This window comes from Salminus brasiliensis, chromosome 9 (assembly GCF_030463535.1).
Source record: "Salminus brasiliensis chromosome 9, fSalBra1.hap2, whole genome shotgun sequence".
Lineage (NCBI taxonomy): Eukaryota > Metazoa > Chordata > Actinopteri > Characiformes > Bryconidae > Salminus > Salminus brasiliensis.
In genome coordinates, this window is record NC_132886.1 from 32,534,405 (window position 1) to 32,560,930 (window position 26,526).

The 26,526-nt window shown below is 38.4% G+C and overlaps 1 protein-coding gene across 2 annotated transcripts in view; it reads left to right on the forward strand.

The window, feature by feature from the left end:
* Positions 1-26,526, forward strand: part of astn1 (astrotactin 1) — a 195,982-nt gene that overhangs the window by 107,280 nt on the left and 62,176 nt on the right. For both annotated transcript variants that reach the window (XM_072688243.1, XM_072688244.1), the window contains 3 exons: positions 2,074-2,268; positions 12,514-12,641; positions 24,595-24,699. In XM_072688243.1, coding sequence (XP_072544344.1) covers positions 2,074-2,268; positions 12,514-12,641; positions 24,595-24,699 — 428 coding nt within the window. The remainder of the gene's footprint in view (positions 1-2,073; positions 2,269-12,513; positions 12,642-24,594; positions 24,700-26,526) is intronic.

The following is a 26,526-nucleotide window of genomic DNA, read 5'->3' on the forward strand; positions in this document are numbered from 1 at the left end:
TCTGCTGCAGGGGATTTTTGCCTAAAGCATACTTACTTGTAAACATGCCAGCAGTCCAGCCTGATGCATTACTTTTTTTCTTTTACAATTACACAAACTGTAATTGCAAGAAATTCACTTGTCTGCATGTTACTGTGCGGATCACACTACAAGTGATTTACAAGTTCTTTGTATATGCGTGTCTTTTCCGAGCGGCGAACCCACTACCCCTACCAACCGCTTATAATAGTTGACTCTGGTTTCTGGTGCTGGGTAGATGTGCAGAGCGTTGTAGTTGCATTGTAAATTTTCATGGCTGGCTCCAAAAAACCTGGCTTAAGAAATACGAACTTAATTTGAAATACAAAGTTAATTAAATAAAGAAATGTATTAAACTTAATACAAACTTAACTGGACACCTACATTCCTCATCTTGCAACGTGGGTTATTTTAGAGAATATTACAGATTATAATTCTTTTTCTATCTTTCTATATTATTTGCAGAATTAATTACAGACCAATCTAGAAACCAATCTAGTCATGGTTAGCTAAGGGTTTAGACTCCTTAGTGCATAGCCAACTCAAATAATCTCTTTATGAAGGCTATTTAACTTTCATTCTGTCCTTAAAGGAAAACACAGTTTCATCTAAGCCGTAACCCTAAGGTGTTTTAAATGATCTCTACATGGCCTTAGACTCTAAGAATTTCTGTTCAACCATATTGTCATTATACTAATACAGGGCTGTATAGTACAATGAAACACTGTTAGACTGTCTTTGGTGCAGTAATGGGCAATGAACTGGTACAAAAGTACAAGGGCAACAGAAAAGATACGAGACATAGACATAGGGTAGGGTGTATATAAAAGAAATACAAAATATACAGATATGTACATGTGCAAAATGTGATTGAGGTGCAAACTAAATTTCTATACAAATACATAAAAAATGTCGTCCAATTTATACATTGTCTGTATAATGTATATGTGTAAATAGAAGAGTACAGAAAGTTCAGTTGTGTTGGTAGACCAGTCTGGTGTTGTAAGTAGCATCACGTATGTAAAGAAGGTGTACAGTGCGGCAGGAGTATAGCAGCTAGTGTTCAGGTAGAACACACTATGCCGTGATGATACTAGTCATCATCATCTGTATGAAAACCAGGTTAAAAACGGTGTTAGGCAACCTTTTTAAAACTCACAATTCAAGTATGATTTATGGTAGTATCAGCTGCTTTTTATAGCTATTTATGCCACAGAGTGCATGACCCAATCAGAATGAACTGCAAGCAGCTGTCCTCACTCAAACAGACTCTTCTGACCTAGGTCTGTCAAATTTTGGGGAAATCCCCTCTCTTCTCAGCAACCAGAGTCCCACGACTCCAGGTGGCAAATGCACTTAATTCTGAAAGGAGAGTCTGATATAACAAGGCGAACTAAAGGCACTAAATTGCAGGCTGCATTATAGGTGCTTTAGCTGCAGGGCATATCTCACCTCCGTTGCTGACGGTTCCCTGCCAGAGAGAGCTGGCATGGTGAGTGAGACAGAGCGGTTAAGCTTCACCACCTTTTCCTCCATTTGATGTGTAGTACAGAGCAGATGTGACAACTGAGTGTCAGAGTACTACAAATATGAAGGACTTTGATGAGGGCTTGCACTGCTACAAAGATGCATTTTCTGATGGCAAACTGTGTTTTGTGTTCATTCAGTCAAATAAACTGCACAGCACAAATACAGCCTTGACTTAAAATATGCCTTTAGCTGTTCGGAGTCTCCGCTCAATGACATGACACTGCAGAACACAAGCCAACCCTAAAAATGAAAACCTGTTCTAGAATCATTAACTTGTACAGATGCTCATCAGTACTAATTTAATTTTGTGTGTCTGTTTTCATGATACAGCACCCAAAATTTATTAAAAAATTTATTTAAAGTAATTATTATTAGTAGTATTATTATTGGGGAATTTCCAATAATACATTAAAGAAACATACAAATCTCCATTTTAAATATGCACAACAAGCCTTGGAGGCCTTGGCATTGTCTTATTGGAGAGTCTGAAATAAATAAATGCTGTTCTGCTGTCCGTCCCTGCAGCTGCATTGAAGATTATAAGCGTGGAGCAGACGGACGCTCCTGCCTGCCTCTATCTGACGCCTGCACCGGGGGAGTGGACTGTGGAGAGGCAGCTGACATCCCTGCCAACCAGACAGTGTTTGGAGACCTCTTCTATGGCTATGACAACCGCACCAAGGAGATCACATCAGGGCAGATCCTCAAAGCCACCTTCAGGTAGGACAATAATGAGGTGATATAGTATTCTAAAGCCAGGGGAGACATGTGTCTGCTTTTAACTATGTAACTATGTTCTTTAGACAGGTACAAACAGAAATAGGACCACATGTGATAAATGTTTTTTTGCTGTTGTAGAGTGCCCCATTTCCTTTACTTTAAGACACTATTTGTCATTTATTCACTTGGCATCATCCAGCCTGTTGTTTCTCTATAAGAAACCAAAAATAATGGTGCACCTATTAAGTGATAGACCTTTTAAATACTACTAAATGCTTAGAATGAATCATTATTATGTACTGAAACTGAACCTAAAAATTTGGGCAACACATTTAAATCTTGGTCCATGGCTGCATTAACCTGCAGCAGATTTATGTTGAGCATATGATGTAACATGATGCTGTTTTTCCATACAGATGTTTTTAGTGGTCACAAATTTGGATGCTAAGAGAAAACCGACAAACAAATAAATATATAAGAAAACTGTTCTGCATTCTCAGTAGTTTCCAAACACTCAAATGTAAGTTTTTAGTATTTCAGATGATTATAATCGACTATAATAATAGTCATCACGTGCACCAGAATGTAAGCTGTAATAATATTTTAATAAATAGTGTTTGTCACTATTTGATGAATTATCACTTTGCAGTTTGCCAGTCTAACATTAGCTAAATCTGAAACCATAATGATGGCATAGCAAGTACATTATTAGGAGAAACATACATTTTGTTAGGGTGTGTGTGTGTGTGTGTATTAACCTGAATTATGTTTACCTGAAAAATGAACTATACATGCTTACATACTTGTTATTAATAGAAGTTGACATGATTCAAGAATTTTCAGGTGCACCTTTATGCTGCAAATCTGTTCAACCCAGGAGATCAGCAGTTCTAGAAATACTCAAACCAGCTTCACCAAAACAGTGGAGTTAACTGAAACACTAGTAAAAACTTTCCAAGTGAAACTTTACTATTTATAATTTATACTAATTACAGTAAGTGTGAATTGTAATGGTTGCATTTCCTACCTATTTCTCAGGTATTAATATATAGTGCTCAGTACTAACAGTGTGAGATAATTAGATATTGCACGCTTACTACGTAATGCTGAAACCACTGGATATTTACAGATTTTCTCTGCTATTTCTGGTGTTTTTTTTTTGTTTGTTTGTTTTTTTTTTTTTTTGTTTTTTTTTTGGTCCTCCGAACAGCAAAGGTCCTTTTAAACACTAACCAAATCCCTGGATCTGATCTACACTAGATGAGAAGGCGTAATTTTAGCAGATTTGTCATGAGATTATTCTAAATATAGAAGTTGATAAATATATTCATACAGCTATAAAGACATATAAAGACATACCAGTATGTACTGTACATACACTAAAATGTGAATATTTAATGAAAATGTGGCTGGGCAGTGCCATGCATCTAATGTCTGCACACTAAATCTTACCCAGTTTAGTGTGATGGGATACACAGTGGGAAATATTCTTCTAAACCTTATATATAAACCTTCTGGTCATTATGTCTATCGGCATAGAAATTATTATAACCTTATATATATATTTTATATATATACTCTTTCTCCACTTTTTTTCATGAAACATCCTTTGAAGGCTCATGTAATTGTGTCATGCGCACTCTATGCTGGCTTCTGTGGTCAGCAAGTCAAAAGGTCACTTGTAAGAAGTCATCAACAGGACTGAAATTAAATTCAGACCTTGGCTGAAGTCATAGCCTGCGGTTGTTCATCCTTTTACTGTGTATCCGGTGATTGGTGTTGGGGGGGAGGGGCATTTGGTTTGATGGGGAGGAAGAGAGCAAGTAGAGAGCAAGAGTGAGAGTTAATATTATCAAGCAGCCAAATCTCAAATGCTCTGATCTCATTTGAAAGCACCCGTAGAGACGGCGGGTGTCGACAGGCTTTGAAAAGCACAACTGGCCCCTGTGTTCCGTCTCACGCTCCAAACTGCTCGACTGCACCTTTTGGGAGCCCCGTCCTAGTGCAAACTCTAATTACGCGAAATGGCGAGAAGTGAATTGAAAGTGACCATGAGCAAGTTTGCTTTAATGGGACTTAATTGGGCCAGATGAAACTTTGAGTTTGCAGGGAACAAAAAGAGACTACAGTGGCACTGCTGTTGTTGCAACCAGACTCATTAATCCATGATAGAATACCAGACTTCTGTGACAATTAATTTTAGACTTAAGGAAATAGTCAATGTGCTCATGCTCGTGAGAGATGGAGGCCAGGAAATTTGATTATTTTTGATGTTCTGCTGCAAGGAGGATAAATCTTCGAGCAGCATGTATAAACGCAGTTCCCTCTGAGGGGTACAGACTGCTATTGCCACAATCTTTGTAGGGCTGATGAAGCCACAGTTTTTCACTCACCTAATAATGCAAATGGGAGCAGTTCAAGTTTCTCCAGACTTGCAGCATTTATTTAATTAATAAACTTGGAAGAATTTGATTTTATGGAGAGCATAATGCAGAATAAAATGGTGTGCCTTAAAGCAAAAGAAAACAAAGGGAGGAAAACGGAGAGCAAGGTTTGACTGTTGATAAATATTCTGACACATCTAGCACATTTCCTTTGCTCCCACATTCATACAGGACGATGCACTGTAAGTTAACCAAGCATGCGTGAGGGCATCTTTGGTTCATCTCTGTCCAGAATGATGCATGGAAGAGGATAAAAAAAGAAAAAATGACGAATCCCTGATGAAGCCCATTGAGAGGCTGAGGGTCTTTATTATTCTGTTTTATACTTCTTATGCAGTGTGTCGACAGCTCTTCTGGCAGTTCTTCAAAAGCCACACCCCACAGTTTTTGGCTGTCACCCAGCATCTGCTTCATGCTTTCGCTGTAAACTTCAGCAAGACGAGGAAGTCAACCATTAATTCCACCTAATCATGACTGTGACCACCTGTGCTGCACTCTGCTGAGAGACAATGCAGAGTATGCAGTACATGTGTTGAAGATAGCTGCACCACCTGACCAACTGCAAGACATTAGTTGAGACTTGTATGTATTATCATGTGGACAGCAATCTGAGGAATAAAAGCTGTGACGTAATTTTTAAGCTGAACTTGAGCGCTAACAGAGCATGGTGCACTGGTATAGTGCTGGCTAATAACCACCGAGACTAGTATCCCGGTTTGGGTTTGTTTTAACCTGAGAACACTAAGTCCAGGAGCTCTTGCTGGAGAACATTCCCTGTCATGTTGAGCTCAGGCTGTAATGACCTATTGTGCAGCTCAGTGCTATAATCCAAAGGCTCCTGCAAAGACAAGCTTAAAGCTCCTGCCTATTTATGTTCATGATTCTCTTCTATTTGTGATGAATTTAATATGGACTGGCAGAGAAAAAAATGTGTTAGTCTTTTAGTGTTAGTCCTTTAGTTTCCATAGTTTCCTTCTGTTGGATTTAAGTTGGGGGGCTAAATTTGGACCATCTTAGATTGGCCAAAGAATCCATCAGAGTTACCAATATTACCTAACTCAACGCCCCTAGATAATTCCACTAACCTGCTTCCCACAGCGCATAGTGCTTCCCTAAAATCACCTGTGTTAATCAATGCAGGTTTGCCAGTCATGTTGTCAACATGCATGCTCTGTGTGAAACTCTGTGCACTAGTTTAAGCCCTGTGCTTAACATGCACTCCTGTGATGTTTTCCCTCGTTATTTACTAAAGCATTGTGGAAATGTTGTGTTTTGTCATCCGTGTCTCTAGAAATTTAACCGCCTCATCTAATTTCTACCTTTTAATTTAGAAGGCTGCAACAACGAGTTAAGAATTATTCTCCAGTTTCTTACTGGATTTTTTTTTGTTCCACCTTAAATTATGTAGAACTAACAAAGGCCAGAATGTAACTGCAGCGTGGTTTTAATGTGGAATTTCAGCTTCATGCTGCGAAATAAAGGCACAGAATTTTAAATAATATTTTGAAACATCTTATTTACAGTCAGGTCGAGTGAAAACATTAAACAAAGCCATGAAGTGTCCCCACTATTAAAACATGCCAAAAATTACTAGAATAATAAAAAATACCACTGGCTTCATGATCTGGTGTTGTCTGTACAGTTGGCTAGCGTTTTTTTTCTTTTTTGCTATTGGCAAGAAGGGGTTGTTTACGTTGCCATTTTTTATGCGATAAATGCTTATTTTGTAGCATGTATGTAACATTATTAAATAAGTAATAAGTCATTAGACAGGCTTTAGAATTTAGTTGCTATTTCCAGCAAAATATGCCCTGCAAGTTTCCTGTCTAATGATTTGATCAGAATACTAGAGAAATCCTAAGGCAGTATTTGGACACATGGTACTGCATCCGTGCATTTTTCTTATTATTCATCATCAAGGTGTTTACAACTCCCAGTGACCCTCATTTAGAGTTCAGTGTTATTTTGTATTGAGAAATAATGGTGATTAAACAAAGATCAGTGCTGCCTGCATTTTAAAATGGATTAAATGGGTTAAATTTGTCTAGTTTTATACAGCTGCACCATCTTGTCGAATAATTTCTCTGCTCCAGTCTCTTACTCAATAAAAAATAAAGAGAATGTAGAGCTTTGTACTATTTTTAGTAGTGAGCCAGAGAAGTATTCTTTTGAGTAGCTCTGGCTATGTGTCTCCGAACTGAGTAGCAAATGGAGAAAAATAAAAGGAGTGTGCTGACATAGTGGGCTATGTCCAACACAAACACTCCCACGGTCACTCAGTCAGCATGTGTATTTCCTGTGTGCTTCACATGATTGCTTCCCACTGGATACTTGAGGTTCAGGTCATGCCACACAGCTGAACATGTTTCCATCCATAAAACGCTTTGGGCTTTGCTCTTAGTCCCCCCAACCCTCTCCAAAATCTCACTCCCCCCCCCCTCTCTCTCACTTGGATTACACCATCCGATTTGTCTCATACTGCTATCACAGATTGTAGTGAGAAGCTATATATCCTATCCTTATTTAAACTAATTGAGGATGACCCTCATTTAATGTAGCCGAGCCAATACATGAAATATTGATTGAGTAATGATAATAAATGTTTTTGCATTGTGAATATAATAAAACAAATTAGATGCAAAACAAAAAAGGTAACTCACAATAATTTAATTTAGGAATAAAAATCTAACTCAAATCAACAGTAATAGTTACAAAAATAAGATACATAATGATAAGTTAATTAGGGATGGAGTAAAAAAAATAACCTCTCACACTTTATGCCAAGGAAAACACATTTTGCATTTTCCTAATTTTCTTTTTTATTTTCCTCTACTCACTCCGCCCTTTCCCCTGCGCATTGCCTCATTTTTGTTTTCCATCAGTCATCTCCCGTCCTTTTTTTGTCTATCCAGCTTCAGTCCCAAGACTGCTTACCTTAAAAATAAATAAATAAATAAATAAAATAAAATAAAATAAAAAACTAGCTATAAATGCACACTCTACTAATTACTTCAGCTCTCCTCTGGGCTGGAGGCCTTGCCTGGCTCTCGTCTTCACTCCTGAACAGCATGCACTGAGCTGCTTTTAATGAATATTTTACTGCCCTTTGTTCTCATTAACAGAGCAGCGGATCATGATTATGACCACCTCTCCTAAAGCCCACCAGCCAGCCTCTTCAACCCTCTCCCAGTACCTCTTTCAACAATAAATTAATATATCACACATGAGTCAAGAGTAGGCTCATTGTAAAAGGCTTTAGGCTAGGGTTGTGTTCATTAAAGGAAAAATACTCTTTTTAAGAATATGTAGTTAAAGCTAGGATGAAATTGAAATTTAAAGTGTTGTGCAAAAGCTTTAAATGTTAACAAATAATTTGCTTGTAATAAGAACTGTATTCTGAAAAGACATTAATATTAATCACATAGCTATACATTATCCCTCTTTAATGCATTGCCTCTGTTGCGCTTTTCTGTATTAACTGTTGTATTTTGTCAGCATAGTGATGAGGCTAAATATTGGTATTGATGACTCAATTTAGTGTGTAAATATGTAGTATGTGTAAAATGTTTTATATTGTGGTGTGGCACAACAGATAACACCACTACCTGCCTGAGCTACCTCACCATGTTGGAGAGTGTGTGTGTCCTCATAAAACATCTTAAGAAATTTCTACCCTTAACATGAATTTAGTATAAATGCTATATCACTTTCTTTCTTTCTGTTTGAAAATTTGACATTTTAACATGATTTTTATCTCTCTCATGATTTTTATAGCTTGTGTTAACTCATAGTTTTATTGACCTTCATTTCATTTAGGAATACCTACACCAATTACAGCTTAGGTGTCCCACATTAGAAAATTTAACCATTATACTTTTGGAGTATTGCACTGGAACACGTGTATGTTTCTAATGAGCTATAGTCATTGACAAAAATGTTACCCCATTTTCTGAGCAACACAAGAACAAACATTCATTCAGAAAAAAACATTCAATAATTGTGAATGTGGACAAGTGAAACAAAATAAAAAACAAATCTATTTCTAGTGTTTTTTTCTGACTAATAGTATATGTACTGTTACTGAAATACTGAAAAAGTACTGTAGAAGTAATAAGTGTTAACTATGTAAAATAAGTACTGGCACATTATTTAAACCAAACTTTAGTGTTTATTTAAAATAAATAAATAAATAAAACTTTATTTTACCACACTTACAGATTTTTTTTTTTCTGCTTAGTTTCTTGCTTTATAGTGTTTATACATATTGTCTGATAATTGAGATTGGATGCCTTAAGTCAACTAGTGAATGCAAGTAGTGCAATTTCAGTAAATAAATAAGTTTATCTTTAAATAATTAGAATTAGAAATGTTATGCAGAACTACAACAGATTTTAACCTCTACATTTAAACTACCTCTGGCTGTGACCACACTTACACACTAGGAAATAATGACAATGAAAAGCCATGTCAGTGCCCGGGGAGCACCTAATAATATTGAGGGAGGAGAAAACGATGTTCCTGCACTCCACTCCCTCCACTTCCTGCCTATCCAGGGAATGGTGACCTGTAACAAACCTACTTCTGTAACTCTAACCTTAGCTGCCCCTAATTGTAAAAATTATTTGAGATAGTTACAGTTAGATAACAGTTTTTCTCAATCCTTTTATATTAAACCTAATTATTAAATTGGCTTTTTACAGAAGGCAATTGTACTGTTGCAACTCTACTGTTGGAAAGAAAGTCCTTATATCATCTAGTGTGATGGGGATTTTATATTGTTGTTTAACATTTTATAGCATCCTATTCTTTTTTTTTTTTGTATGTAAATGTAACTTAGAAATAATCTTATCTGGGACCTAGATCACAAATGATGTAGCACCTTGCTTTAGAGAAGGCTTATGGAATGATTACAGTTATTTTAACCTTTTCATAAGTACAGTTCGCATTCTAGAACTGCAGCTGCACATATGCTCTGGGTAGACTGTTACAGATAGCGAGAACTCACTTGTTTTGCGCACTCTTCTTTTTTTGTCCTTAAATTTTGGAAGTATCTGCCCATGATCATAATTATAGTTTTTGTATTAAATTTCAGTGCTTGAGAAATGCAGGCTTTTCTTTCATTAAAACTGTCCTCTGGGTTCAGTTGCAGTTTTCTGTTTATCTAGAGCGCCTCAATAGGGGAACGTATTCATCTTATCAGAGAAGCAATAGTGCTGACCTGTTAATATTTTTTACCATCCATCTGTGGTTAAACTTTGACAACAGTGACAACTATTTCACATTTTCATCAAGCACAGAAAGGGTCCCCTGGAATTTCCAGTGTGTGCAATTTAGCTTCCACAGTTCACTGAGAATGGAACTACACACAGTCGATATGTAGGAAAAACACACGAGCAGTGTCTCACGTACATCAAGACTTTGTGTGATATCAAAGAAATAACTAAATAAACCATTACTTGATATATTTATGGAATTAATTCACAGAAAATTAATTCGTTTTGTTAATATTGAAATCATTCTGAAGAGTCCTGTGGAGTGCTTGCATATTTAAAGGTCAGTTTAAAGGCACTTGCATATGAGATATGAGTACCCACATTTCAAATATTCATAATAATAAAAAAATAGTGGTGGGATGCAGAGAACAAGTTTCTAAATGTCCATTGGATAGTTTTGCACAAACCCATAGACAGACACACAAATCCACGAATTACAGATAAGAGACCAATGACGGATACACAAATTCACCAGTTAGACATGGCGGGAGACAGAGACAAGTTTTTGAGATCGCACTTGATCCGCTGGCTTAGGTTATTTATTTTAAAAAACATTTTTGTTATATTTCCCATCCTGACAGCAATAAACATTAACATAAAAAAAACTGTTCAAACACTTCATTTTGGCCACGGTGAACATTGGTGTGACTTTGGCATTGGTGTAAGCCAGCTGGCTGTGTTTGTCTAGGATGTAAAGTGTATATAGTCTCTCTGTATAAATGTTTGACAATGTCTGCATCAATGTTTTGTCATTTGATGGATTTATATTATGTAAGTCTATATTGGCTTTGAAATGGATGTTTTACAAATGAGGGGATGTAGCTAGCTAGCTTATACTGTATGTGTTTGTTTGAGAAGATTTAAAAAGACTGAAAGATTGTTTAACTTTCACACCTTTGAAATGCAGATTTGTAAAAATCTCTCTTCAATGATCTCTGTCTTGACTAATCAAGCAGTGTGTATTAATAGGTTTTCTGAGAGTGACTTTGGAAGGAGGGCTGAAAGTAGAGGGTTGGATGTTTTTGTTTGGATTCCTTTAGAAACGTGTTTACACTTACAGGAGATGTAAGGTCCTGTTTAGCAATTAAATTGTCTTATTGCTGGATTTCTATAAAGCTGCCTTGGACATCAGGTTGTAAAAAGCGCTATACAAATACATTTGACTTTGACAATGGAATTGCCCTTTATCAGTGTGTACGTTACAAAGTGTTCTGTTTTTTGATAATGTTTTTTTTGTGCAGCACAGTATCAGGGTGTGTTTACATTGTGAATATTATTATTGCATCACAGGAAATGAGGGCAGAGTGTCAGCGGAACTGCACCACCGTTCCTGTGTAATAAAGCACAAATGACAACTACACAGCGCCTACCACTTCTCATTTCCAAATTAACATCAGCTGCTTCTTATAAGCCTCTAGCTTTCCTCTAGCTTTTTCCCTCTTCCTGTTTAAGCCCAATTAGATATAGCTCTGTGTATTTTGAGATAATGCTATTCTCTCATTCGAGTTCAGTTCCTAATGAAATATAACAGTAGACCTTGCAGAGAAATTTTGATTGCATAATGGTACAAGTTCCAGAATCGTTGTTCAGTGGAGGCCAAGAGCTGAATTTTATAAATGGACACTCTCTGCCCATTCTTCTAAAGCTTAAATTTTTTTTTTTAATTTGTGCTTTTCCCCACTTTCAAGCATCACTGAGATATGGAAACATTTGCTATGCATTACTGCTGGTGGGTAAAATGTATGGTATTTATCATTATCCAAGATGTGTGCCTTGAAATAGTAAAAACAAGAACACTCGTCACAGCTTGAAGAAAATTGTCCTTGTTGAAAATTGCTTCAAGTTGCTTGTCTGCACCTTGTAAGTTTTGCATCATACGTATGGAGCAGCAGTATGCACATTTGGTCATCAGTCAGCAGTTTGATAATTGATCAATGAGAATAAAATCAGTAGGTGTTTTTTCGGTTAAAGGGAATGATGAAATGGTTTTTGCACTGTTATTAAATGGTTTGTTTTATTATTTGTCTGAAGGATTCATATAAGATTACTGGTTTTAAATTTAACACATTAAGCAAACATTGATTTTCTGTGTGCTGTAAGTAGTACAGCATTGTTTTTCTAACTACTGACTTGTGAGTCATATAAACTTTGTAGCTATGCACTTGGCAACCATTTTGATGTACCCTGTTTAGGTAGGATGAAGATAGTCATTAAATTGTAAGTTGGGAGGGCATGGAGAAATGTGAATTAACAAGCTTGTCAGGTGCAAAAAAGCCCAGCAGAGTTGAACAGGGAAAGGAATAAATAGGAGATGAACATGATGAACTGTGGCACAGTGGAAATGAAGTTTCTGCGTCAGGTTTCTTCGTATACATCATATGGATTTTTTTCTATAATGATGTGTCAGGAATTCACTCTTTGTGCTGTGCTCTGCCATTGACAGACACTCACTCACAAAAAGAGCTATCGTTCTGAGTGTGTGGAATGGTATTTTTGAGCTGGTTGTCTCCTTCCTCTCTTCTCTACAGACAGAAAAACTTTGCCCGTGGCATAGAGCAGCAGCTTCCGGACGGCATGATTGTGGCGTCAATACCCAATGAGGCCCAGTGCCATGAGGAGCTGTCAGACCCAGTTCCTGATCCAGAGTATTTGACTGGTAAGTGGGCTTTGTTTTGCTCCAAAATTTACATTTACATTACAGTGCCCTCAATAAACACACGACTAAATAAACTATTCCAGATATGCCCCCCTACTCCAAAAAATAAATAAATAAATAAAACCAATTAAATGTAATTAGAATACACATTCTAGACTTTACTTTAAGGGTATTTGCATACATTTTGGTTTCACCATGTTAGAATTACAACATGTTTTTACAGTTCCATTTATTGCAAGGCACCATAATGTAGCAATTATGGTTACATGAAAGCAGTCATGCTTAGTACTTGCTTATCCTTTTCATTCAATGAATGCTTGAAGTCTGCAATTCATAATCAACCACCAGGTGCTGGGTATCTTCTCTGGTGATACTTTGCCAAGCCTCTAAAGCAGCAATCTGAAATTTTTGCTTTTTTCAGGGCCTTGTTTCCCTTTCTCTTCAGCATATGGAAAACAGTGAATCGGGTGGTTAGCAGTAACTTTTTTGTTTTTTTTTAAACACGTATATCGTGTTTCGTAACAGTATGTTTAGGATCATTATCTTGCTGTCAGATGATGCACTGCCTAGTAAGTTTTGAATCAATTACTGGAACTTGAGCAGAAAAGTTCCTGTTCACCTTAGAATTCATTGTGCTGCTGGCTTCAGCAGTTACATTATCAATGCAAATAAGCATGCTAGTATATGTGGCTGCTATACGTGACCAAGGCACGACATCCTGCCACATGAGGTGGTATTCTTTGGATCATGGACAGTTATGTTTTGTCTCTAAGCTTTGCTCTTGCAATTACTGTTGTACAGGTTACTCTTGGAATCCTCTGTCCACAAGATCTTTTCCAGAATTCTGCAGACTCTCTTAAGTACTTTTTGCTAACTGTAAAATGTGTTTTTGTGGGTTGCACCTTGCATTGTTGCCTGTTTCTGAACATTAGTGAGGAGATCTTCCTTGTCTTACCAATCCCCTTGCAAATAATGAGCTTCTTCTTAATGGTATTCCACACACTTTGGTTATTCCAAGGTTTTATGTTTAATGGTTTTATTCTTCTTTAGCCTCACGATAGCCTGCCCCTTGTTTCTCAAACAGCATTCTGCTTGTCTCTTTCTTCTATCTTAAACAATTGTTTGGCAGTCTACTACCCAACAAACATCTATACACTCTACAACACATGTCCTTTCAAGCTGAATTTGATAATAAGTAGCAACTAGTTTATCTGTTGGCTGTCTGTCTGAGGTAAAAGTATTGGTTAATTAAAAAAGAAAAGCCCTATTACAAATAGAAACAAAGCTTATCCCAACAAAAAGCAAAAGTCATATTACATGACAAGATTTTCTTCATTGTATAACTTGAAAATTAAGCTTGTAAATTTATTGGTAATTTATTACTCGATTTTTGTTATTGTTGTGACTTCAAATGGATTTGGCATATATGTTACAGTCAGTGATTTTTTTTGCATTTTGTTACTCGTGCCAAATTCAAAACAGCAGCTTTAAAGACTTTGCTGTTCTGGTGCTTTATTCAGTTTACTAGAGCTGTCCAGGGTAGCTGTATTTTGTTTACTTGAAGTTCTTTTCAACAGTTAAATGCACTACTGTACACATTAGCTAATAATATAGATAATATGCATAGATAATATGCATTGTCCTTTAGATAATGGCCATTTGCACAAGAGCTCAGAAATGACATTGCAAGTTAAAGTTAAAACTTTGATTTTGCCTTCATTGTAACAAATTTTATTAATACATTTTTTGCAGCTGAGCATAATGCTAACTTGTCTTCTAAGTAACTTGATTGAAACTCACTTAAATGACCTTTTGTATTTCTGCAATTTTCTCTATGTCCGCTATGTAATCTATTATTTGACTCATAAACACTGCTCATTGTTATCTTTACAGTGGACCATTACAAGTAAGCACAAATGCACAGCCCCTGTGTATGTGTGCTTGCATGTTTTCTTGCAAGTACCACGCTACCTTCTCATCTGCATCTCTCCCTGCCAGATCAAGCGACTAAATGATGAAGTGGAGGAAAACGGCAAACGCGTTAACCGACTCATTTCTCAGCAAGTGGGGAAGGGGGAGTAGGGGTTGGTCTTTCTTGGATGCTGCTGTTGCTGTTGGCTTTCATTAGGCATTCGATCTGACTTCTGTCTGAAGCCCACTGCAGAACAAGTGGTCTGCACGCCAGCAGCTTACTGCCACCAAAGGGGGTCAGCTTTTCCATTTATGCTATCAGGAAAAAGAAGCACCAAAATTAAAACTTCCCTCCAAATAACTCAAGTCAAACTGTACAGATGCTTTCATCAGCCTCTGCTTTTCGTGTCATGCCACCTGATTGGAAATTGCAATCCAAAGGTCTTACGTAAAATTAACTGCAGAAGAGGCATACAAGGATACCAGTTTTAATATCAGTAATTTCTTTTTTTCTCTATATGAATGCTTTTTTAATGCCTTTTAGATTAGTCTCTGTGGCTTGTTGCTTGGAGTGATTCCCTTGCTCATGCTTTGTGCATTTCCTCTTATTTTGCCCTTTTTAAGCCTTGATTAGATTTTCTGGATCTTGCACTGCATGCTGCACTGAAGATTGCTTTTAATAGGAAAACCCAAGGTTGTTTGATTTTGTAATTTTACAGCTGTAGATACAACATGAATCCCACGGTGTTTTTCAGACACTGTCCGATGTTCTGTGATTGTTCTTCATATGAAGTGATTTAAGAGAAGGTGAACTTCTAAATTTGTCTAAAATGTTGTGCCCATTATGTTCTTTGGGAATATGACCACAAAAGAATCCTCTATAGAAAGCACAACTGAAGTTGGACCATACTGTTCTACAGCAATTTCAGAGAAGAACTACACAGTGCTGTTTTAACAATAGTGATGTCCTGCATGGGCTCTTGCCTTGACTGCCAAGGGCAGGACTATGATAATGCAGTTGTTGTTTCCATCCAGGCATTTAACAGTGCAACTCTGTTAAATGCCAGACTAGCAGTGGCATCAGGTGGAACTGGTGCTCATGTAGTTCACTTGATGGGATGTTTAAACAGAAAGCTGGATCTTTCTATCTTTCTGCTTCAGGCCCTTGGCCCTATTGATGCATGAGATTATTTATCCTTAGTGCTGCAGTTTGCGCTACTGCAGGTCTGAGGGAGGGGAGGCAGGTGCATGTGCACGCAGCCCCATAGCCCCTGCACCTGATGATCGGCATGCTCCTTGAACACCATTCCCTACAAATTATCCCTTAAATGTGCCTCGTTAGTAATGTGTACGCCATTTAGCTATGTAATTACATCCAGAGGAAGCGAAGTGTGGGACTCTGGGCCAACAGGCACAAAAGCTGTTTTAGTAATACTGAAAAAGCCAGGTTTTTGATTTAAAATGTGTTATTTAATTTTACCATTCTTTCATAATTAATACACTTAAACTGTGAAATCTGGAATCTTAGATTGAAATGCATAAAACGTTACATTTGAACAGATATATAAACCCTTGTCACAGACCTTATTGATTCTAACCAGATAACACAGATAGTGACTGATTATAGGAGCTCAATGCAAAGAACTATCAAACATCGAATACAGTTGACTTTTCAAGAGATCATTATGAGATCATTATAATTTTACTAAGATAGGATAAACATATTAAGATAGAACAACATTAGGGTAAAAAGTCTCACTGAAAAGGTGATCTTAGAGGCTTGTAATGGAAAGCGGATCCAAAATCGTTCCAGTGCTGTGTTCACCTACTTAACCGCTAGAGGTGCTGTTTCTTAAAATATTACCTTTAATATCTTTAATGTAATATCTAACATAAAAATAAGAAACTTAAATAAACGTGACTCGAATTTCCTGGTAAAAATGCCCCAGTTTTTCCCCCTTGACCTGAAACTGCCCTTCTTTTTTTGTCTCATGGCATCAGTGCTGACAAACAGGTCAGCTGGAATTAGATACGAGCTGAGGTAATTGGGCCTTGGACAGCCATGTGGCATGGGCAAGCCAGAACCAATCCAGTCCACTGCCACCCTACCCAGCTGGTGAGGCAGGTTGGTGCCACGGTCAGTGTATTTGTCACTGTGTCAGCACTCCTAGTGCCTCTCCTCACAGCCCTTGCAGGGCAATGCATTCATCTTCCTATTCATCTTTAGGTTGGAAGTCATTCATCATAGGCCAGAGGGCTCCATCAATTATTCCATTGGGGAAGCGCGAAGCAGAGAAGAGAAAAGGAGGGGAGGCTTTGAAAGGCAAATACATCTTGATTTAATTGGAAAGCAGGTAGGAAGCCCACAGCCACTAAGCACATTTCCTGCTGGGATGAAGAAAGTTGGAGGGGGGGTCATCCTCAAAGTTCGCAGCACGTGGTGACTGATGCTCATTGCCTTGGATGGGTAGTGGAGGCCTGATGCTACATACTTTTAATCAGTGCCTGTTTCAGGAAACAAACACCTGCAATCATATCCTGTCATCTGCCAGCGTATGTGAGTAGCAGCCCTAAAGACCATGTCTTTGGAATACACACTATGCTAAAGAATGCGGAATACCACAGGTGAACACGGTCCGCTGTGCTGAGACGTAAGGTAGTAAACTCTAACCCAACGTGTCATCATTGATCACTGAGGAAAGAAAGGCGAAGTTGAGAGAAATGGCTGACAAAGAGTTTTTTGGCTTCTAAATTAAGTGGCAATCTGCTGAATCCAGCTGTTGAAGTGAGTGTGGAGGTGACAAAGCTCAAACTTAAAATCATCCTACTGATCTCAGCAGAATTTGAGCTAAGGTCTTTGTTGCTGGTCTGCAGAAAGCAACCTACAGCTGGCCAACTCTTGTAATCTTATAGATTGGATCTACAATATCAATCCTAGACTGCTAGACTGTTTCCTGATTGATTGTGTATTACTTTTACAGAACTAGGGAGATTACATAGTGTTGGGTGTGCTGCAACATTGTAGGACCTTCATTTTACAAGGTTTTTATAACTCCAGGTAACTGCCTAGGAAGTGGCCACTTGTAAATGTCTCAGATTTAGGGTTTACAACACCATAAAGCTTCAGCATCATTGGCAGTATTGTGGAGATATCTAGCATTTTGTGGCCAAAATAATATTCAGAAAGCAATGAGTAGGCCATGCCCCTTAATGCTCAAGCACAACATACTATCATTTGTTAGTTAGAAAGTCAGTTGTTAGAAAATCAGAGGTCAAATAAACATTGCTTAATGGAAGCAATATAAGATTAATATGCTTAATATTGCTTTTGAAACTTTTTCCTGTAATGTATATTACAGCAAAGAACACAGGTGATTCTATATGACCAAGCATGAAGTTTGTCAATATTCTTTTGTTGTTGTTTTAACTTTTGTGGTCTGTGCATGCATGTGCTTTGGTGTGTGTGTGATTTCCTGTCTTTGTTTCTTAATGGCTTGAAGCTTTTTGTGTCATGGCTTATCTGTCTGGTATCCGCTGATAGCAGTAAGAAAAGACAAAAACTGGCCTGCAGTAGTCTGTTAATGTCTTCCAGATGCAAGGCACAACAAAAAAAAAACATTCTGCCCTGATTATCAAATTTGATGGTGACTGATGCAGACCTTTCATAAATAAATAGAAGCTAATGTCCGCTCAAATACTGTGATACAGCCGAAAAAACACATTGCCTCGTAGTAAACTGTAAATAAACAATTTACTGTGGCTGTTAACAAAATATTAGCTGTGACTCTCTCAAGGGCCTTATTAGCTGTCAGTTTTCATATGATGTGTTATACCTTAAGGAAGTTGATCTGCTTAGGCCTATGACCAAAAACAATGTACTTGCTGTCTGTCAGTAAGTCATAAGTGTGAAGCACTATAATGTAAGCAGTTGATCTGTTTGTATTGTGACGGTTAGTTCCACTGGGGCATCTTTCCTGCCACCATGTGACACTTGTTATTTTAGATTTTAGATTTTAGTGCAGTGTACAGACAGGAGAAAAGTGTTGATTTTGTTGACCCCTGCTAAAATCGTTGTTATGAGAAAAGGTCACACCTTGAGAGGATCATATTCAGTCAGTTCCAAAACAAGCCTGTGGCATCAGCTGTGGCATCTATTATTTAACAAATAAAATTGTATTTTTATCTGGACTTCTTAATATCCTCCTGTGTGCTGATAACCACTCCTTTCATTGCAGTTCCTTCTTCATCTCTGATTGTTCTGCTGCTTGTGTGTCTTAATTTAAAGAAATAATGTTAATGTTTCCATGGATGTACTGCTTAAGTTTCACTAAATCACTAAATGTTTCTGTTCATTTCTCTGAAAGCAGTTGCCCATGTTCAGTTTTTAATTTGATCCTTTGCTTTTTTTTGTGTTGGTTGGGATTTAAATATAGGGTCGCATTAATCCAGCATTGAATGGAAACATAATCACATGCTACTTTAATTGTCTGTTCATTTCTTGATGTTTTCAAGGGTATAAAGAGCTTATTCTTTGGCAAAATGAAACAGCGGAGCAATTTGGAAAGCATTGTCAGTGTCCTGACTTTCGATTTGTTTCCCATCCGTATGCGGCACCAGTTGTTGGAGAAAAAAAAAAAAAAACTTTCCAGTTGCCAGGGCAATTACAGTTCTACGTTCATCGTATTCAGTGAGCTAGTGTTACTAACTGAGCTGAACAGCTTACACAGCTTGTAAGGCAATTTCCATGTTAAAAAAAGTGGAATGTAACACATTAATTCGCCACCTTGCTGCATGAATGTGCCGTGGAATTGGCTTTTCCAGATAGTCTTCTGGCATGAAGTGACCATACACTGAAGTGTTACCCATATGTATTAGCCATTATCTAAAAGTGCTGCTATTACTTAGTTTTCGCCCCCCTTGGCATTTTCTGTGTTTTGTTAGTGAACAACAAATAGGACAAAATAACAGAAAACATCAGTGTACATAACTACTCAGCCCTCTAATGTCAGTACTGTGTAGAGCCACTTTTTGAAGCAATTACAGCTGTGAGTGGCTCTTTATGAGCTTGCCACATTTTGCCACTAGGATTTTTGCCCATTCCCCAAGTCAAAACTGCTCCAGCTATTTTAAATGAGATGGTTTTTGCTGATCTTCAGGTATTACCACAGATTCTCAATTGGATTAAGGTCTGGGATTTGACTAGGCCATTCCTATACATTTTTACACATTTCCCCTTAAACCACTCGAGTGTTGCTTTAGCAGTATGTTTTGGGTTATTGTCCTGTTGGAAAGTGAACCTCCATCCCATTCTCAACTCACTGACTGATTGAAACTAAAGAATATCCCTGTATATTCGCAACTAAAGAATATCCATCTTCCCCAAGTCTCTGCCATGTCGACTCCGCCAGACATAGCATTTTACTTTATGGCCGAAAACTTCAATTTTGGTCTCTTCTGACCAGAGCACCTTCCTCCATACATTTGAGGAGTCTTCCACATGCCTTTTGGCAAACTCAAAACGAGTCTTTCTATTTTTGTCTGTAAATAAAGGCTTTTTTTGGCCACTTTTCCATAAGCCCAACTCTATGGAGTGTACAGCTTATTATGGTTGTATGGATAGATACTCCAGTGTCTGCTTGGGAACTCTGCAGCCCCTTCAGGGTTACCTTTGCAGAGAATTTGGCAGGTTTGTTGTGGTTTGCATTTGATAATAATGGATTTGATGGTGCTCTGGGGGATCATCAAAGATTTGGATGTTTTTTTATAACCCAACCCTGACTTGTATGTTTCTACAACTTTGTCCCTGACTTGTTTGGAGATCTCCTTGGTCTTCATGGTGGTGTTTGGTAAGTGGTGCCTCTTGCTTAATAGTGTTGCAGCCACTGGGGCATTACAGAAATGTTGTGTATATATTGATAGATCATGTGACACTTAGATTGCACACAAGGGGACTTCATTTTGCTAAGCATTTGAGGGGGTGAGTTCTTTTGCAAGGCACTGTATGTGCTTTTTAGAATCACATGGGAAAAACAAAAAAATATTAAGGATGCTGATATGTATTTTTTAGATCACATTTAGAAACACTATCAGCCTCTCCTGTTCTGGCACACATGCAGTATGAGAAAAAAAGAAGCAGTCCTCTATTAAAATTCAGTTTTTGTAGTGGCTCTCAATGGTACTCACGTTTGGGGTTTAATTTATTCTTCAACACTGATTAATTGCAGAGCCATTTCCTGCTGTAAACGTCAATTAATTAGCCAACAACATTAGAAGTGATAATTAATACAGTGGGGGCCTCAGCATGGGTCTTGCAGCCGTTAAGGGTGGCCCTGACGGTGCCCGTCACCGTGGCAAACTCCGACAGCACTGGCATCCATGGAGAGTCAAAGATACTGGATTAGAATGGTAGTGGTGAGATCCAAGGAACACCAGCCGATCCATCTCCCTTGCTTCATCACTCTGGGCAGACACCCACTCGGATGTCAGAAACCTGCTTTTTTCTTGGTCTCAGTGGTCAGAGCCCTTGTTGATCACTGACTCTGGCGTGACTGGCAGTGATTCATTTTGCAGGCACAGAGTCCCTGTCCCAAAGTCCCTCTCAATTAAAATGGCAGCATATGGACTAGTGACCAGCCAGGCACCGAGGTACCTGACTGCAGGGATATCTGGAGACACTGACACATCCCTCTATCCGCATGAAAAGTGTGTCACCTTGGACTTGTAAAGCCTCCTCTATGAGTACATGAGCAAAGAATGAATCCATTTTCTTGGTGTATGGTGATGTCACCGTATGTTTTTCTTTTGGTTTTCCGCCTTCAGCCTGTATGCAGATTTCAAGAGCAACATTCATTATACAGGTCTTTGCGCTTTCCCCTTACTTTGAACAGATCCATAATGACAACATGTCAAAGAGCAGCTGCCTTAAAATAAACAAAATAATGCTTCACGGCCATTGAATACATTAACCCTGAATAATCACTTGTGTTCTTTTGTTTAAATATACTGTATGTAAATGATATACAGAATGTCACTGTTCTAGATGAGGGATGCTTTCAGCATTCCTCTGAAAAATAAGCTCAAAAGGTAGCTGAATCTCTGCTAACAATTAGGCATTCCCTTGGTAAAAAATGTTCTATATCTAAAAAGAAAGATATTTGAGCTATGCATATCTGTGTTTTGAGCGAGCCAGCATTCTTCACCCCCCGCTTATACTGTCTTATCTTTTCCTGAGGATGAGCTGGCTCCACAGCATTACTGTTAGTCTTCCATTAGATTAGTGAACAGGAGTCAGGGCTAAGTCCTACTATTCTGTCATTTTCCCTCTAGTCCTCCATTCTTCAGCTCATCCAAGAGTGAAATGGAACATGGGCTACAGCTGTTAATGGGGTTTCATGAGCCATACGATAGCTGCTGCTAGCAGTTGTCACCATAAATCTTCCAAGGAGAGGACTCCAAATAGACGGATTTGGCAATGCCACACTGACTTATGAGCTCTTTAGGCAAGTGTTGACAACATGCTTGCACAGTTAAGGGCATTGATTTGGTATTTAGAATTTAGTTGTGGTGACAGCATGCGTGTGTGTTTGTCCACCAACCTATTGCCTGCATATAGGCAAGGCTGTTTGTTTAAATGGACTTTTTTCCGGTTGTTGGACTTTAAGCCCATCTCAACCTTTAGTCTTCTGCCTAGAAGGCTGTGCGTTCTTTGTTAACAATGCCACCACCCAAGGCACGCTGCCGACTGGCAGATTTTGTGACTGCAGCCTCTGAAGTCATGTTTGTGATGTGAAGTTCGCTCGTATTAATCATTCTGTCAGACAATGAGAGTACAGAACCCGAGGGGTAAAAGAGGAGAACGGGCCCTATGAAAGCCCATGGTTTTTTTAGCTGAGAAAAGAGGAATAGAGGCTGTGTACTGTGTGTTGGGAGCTTGTTATTAATTCTAACTGTGACACGTACTGCACCGATGCTGGTGCACGCTCTACAGGGGCAAGCGCAGCTTTCCCCTTTAGACGGATCTAAGTGAGAAGCACTCAAGGTGAGGAGACTGCACGAACAGCGCATTTAGGGCCTTATTTATCAAATATGTGTTCTGTGTCAAGGGGCTATCAGGCTGGCAGTGTACAGGAACACAGTGACTCTAGGACATTACATTACACTGAATTCAGGTTCTGCACTGATTATTCATTTCCACTGTGTAGTGTGCTAGCCAGGTACTGGTATGTGCCTTAATTAGGGCTGCACCGTATGTTTCTGACCAATCAGAGATTTTATTTGGGTGTTTGAGGGCATTACTAAGTAACTTCAACCACATCACATAAAGAGTTCATTAATATGGTTTTAATGTATTAAGTCATGTATTACAATCCCAGGATGTAGCAAAAATAATTGCAATATGGTATTTCGTGCATGTTATGCAACCCTTCCCGAAAACAATAACTACTGCTCTAATTGGCTCTTTCCATTCTAATTCTAGTTATAAACCCTAAGACCGTGATTAACGGCTCTGTTTTGGGACATGCTTGTCTGTGTAAATTGTTAGCAAATATATTGTATCAGCATTTACTACGAAAATCTAAAATATCACGAGGACAAATATCACATGTGAATCATTCAACACAATACAAAGCTGCAGACCTAATATGCTTTGGTCATTGTTTTTTTGTGTTCAATCTAAATTGCAATTTTATTTATTTATTTATTTATTTTACCACTTCAGAACCTTTTTTTTCCAGTCCCCATTTCAACATATCCATCATTTGCATCGGGGCGTGAAATGAATAAAGAGCAATATCTCATTGCCGATACCCTATAATGTTGAGCGGAATGCATTTCTACTCCTGGAGCCCACCAGAATGTGCTCTGCTTCTAAGAGGTGTCAGCTTGTGTTTGTGATGCCATAAACTCCCATCTAAGATCGCCACGCTGTGTACAGAATGCGTGATGGCCAGTGTGATCCTCCACATGTGTTCAACATGACGGAGGACTTAAATTGATGCACAGCCGCGATTCCTCACTCGGCATACCGAAGCTGGCAGTTGCTATAGGATTCGAGATGATTGATCACCTTGGCCGCTCCTGCATATGGTGATGTGTAGGATTTGAGCCTGTGGTGGGGCTGTGGGCAGAACGGCGACAGTGCTCATCTGTTATGGAGAGCCGGATGATGAATGACGCGAGCCACTATGTATTTCATTTATAGAGATTTGTTGCGCTGCATCTTCCATTAATAAAGTGTTATCCTCAATAGTTGGACTACAACCAGTCAGTTATTTTTGGGGGGAATCACTGCTTTCAGAGCCCTTAAGGCTTATCACTTAAGAGTCAGAAATCAAGGCTAGCCAATGGGCAGAGTGAAAGGATTCTGGAGTCTGTGCATTCTCTCTATATATGAAATTATGGTTTTGTTTCTTTTTCCTTTGTGATGTTAAAACAATGGGAAAGACTTTCCAAGCAGAGATAGTTCTTGGTACTAGCTTGAGAAAAGATGAATCCCCATTGGTGGTGTAATCTAATTTTATGTTTAATCTGCACACACTCCAGGTGTTTATTAGCTTTTTTTCTCCATTTCCGTGTTTTGCTGATTTTAGAGTTGGGACGAAAAGGACAAGAGCCACTTCTGGTCCCTTAAAGCTTTAAGTGTGTTCTCATGTGGCAGCATGCAAATATAGTGATTTTCAAGTAGAGTCAGATCAGAGTATGAATCTCAGGGATGCAGTCAAGTGCCTGCATGAAGAGTTGAACCAATCAAGCAAGGTTAGGACTAGCAGCTGCTCCTGCATTTCATTTTGTCTTCCCGAAATTAATGGGGGAAAAGAAGCTTGCTTTCCAAGGTTGTATGTCTCTGCATGAATAATAGAGTACTCCGTAACAGTACTGTTTGTTCTGAATGTACTAATGCTGTTATTTTGCTCCTTTTAGAGAAACCAACAAAAAAATGTTCTAAAATATATTTATGGCAGTGTAGTGTATGTTGTACTACAAAAGTGTTGCTTGTATTTTATACTGAAGCCCTAACAGCATGTACTGTGTTGTCTTTCAGGGATGGTAAACTACAGTGAGGTGTCGGGCTATCCACTCGTTCAGCACTGGAAACTCCGTTCCATTTTGTACCATGTGAAGCTCAATCAGTGGGTCCTCTCTCAAGGTAAATCTCAGAACAAGAGATTCCTCTTCTTCCCATTCCTCTTCAGATCTCCAATTCACTCACTAAGTATCCTTTCTTAAGACCGTTACCGTATGCTAAGTTTCTGGCACTCTGCCAATGATCAGAGCAGGACAAGTGCTCAAAGCAGTCAGTGGCTTTCTCAGTAATTTTGCTCTAGTGCATTTTTTTTGTACTAAATGAACTTCTGTGTGCTGGTAAATTGAGCTGCATGGAGTTTTGATGGCATGGAGGAGTCTTGAGATTATTGGCCATCTCTCTGAGTGTTGCCCCATTAGATTTCAGCTCTTCCTTTTCTGGTCTGGTAGGCTAACGTCTTCTTGTAGTGTTTGATTGAAGAGATTTCCCGACTCCATGCTCTCTAAGCCAGATAAGCACTGATGGGTAGTTAGTGAAGCAAAGCCCCTGCAGAATCTAATATGGCCACCTGATGTGCCAGAGCCACTTCGGAGTCTATTTTAGACCATAGGCTTTGAGTAAGTGGAACACACAAAGCTTGCCCTGAGATTACACTTACCCGTGGTATTATCTACTGTGCAAAGCCTAGGACATAGAGAACAGTTTGTTTCGTTTCATTTCTTTAGAATATATAATTTATTCTGCAAATGTATGTTTTACCCACAATGCAGATTTAAATAGAAATGCCTTTTGCTTAATAAAGGCTGCAAATGGCCTTTAAAGTTTTATTTCCTAGCTCTAATCACTCACAGTGTTTCTCCTCTGTGCTCTTCTCTTCCTATTAACATTAAAAAGTATTCATTTTTCATCTGACTCAGAACAGGGACTTTACACACTGAACACTAGTTCTGGTTTTACAGTCATACCAGTTTCTAATCGCCACGTTTCACTTTTAATTTTTTGCCATAAGTTGAAATAGTACCACAGTCTTAGAAAACTATTATTATTGTTGTTGTTAACACTTAATCATACACATATTTGTGATTATTCTTTGTCAATTGAGGAAAAAAAAAGATTTTAATTCATTTACACCTTCACCCATACCCACTACAGTCAGTGCCAGCGAAACCCTTTGTGTGTAAGGAACTGTAAGGAACAAGAATTCTGGCCTGCATCATTCTCATAACATACATCAGTCATGCTCTCAACTAGTTGTGGAGAATATGGTGAAGGAGGACTCATCTGACCATATCATTTCTACTTTTCACATAAAGATCTGTGCCTGTAGTTTTTGCACCACTCTTAAATCGGAATATTTTTTGTAATGTGGACTTTGTCATGCTTCGCTGAGACATTACTTTAGTCACTGCTCCTATTAAAGCAGTCAGTTGAGCAGTCTGTGTAACTAAAGCTGCTGCAATACATGCCCCAGTAATGAGCCCTCTCTCAAATTCACTTATGTCTTTTTGTGTTAATGATTAATTACTAATTAATGTTAACTTTTTCTTTACATTTACAATACTCTCAAAAAGTTAGGAATATTTGGCTTTTGGGTGAAATGTATGGAAAACAACAACAGTGGTTGGTATACCCCAACAAAAAATGTCAGTGTCTCAATAACTTGTCATGTGCCCTTGAGTATCAATTACAGCTTGACAATGATGTCTCATGCTGTTCACAAGTTGCATGGCATCTTCTGTTCTTGAAGGGCGGCCATCAGGTCATTGAGGTTCTGGGAGTTCTGGGAGTTACGAGCCTCTTCGCAGCAGGTTTTCTATGGGATTCAGGTCTGGAGAAAGTGCAGGCCTCTCCATTTGAGGTACCCCAGTCTCCAGCAGCCGTTCTCTAATGATGCGACCCAATGAGATGGAGCATTGTCATCCCTGAATATAAAAATAGGCTTGTGTTGTT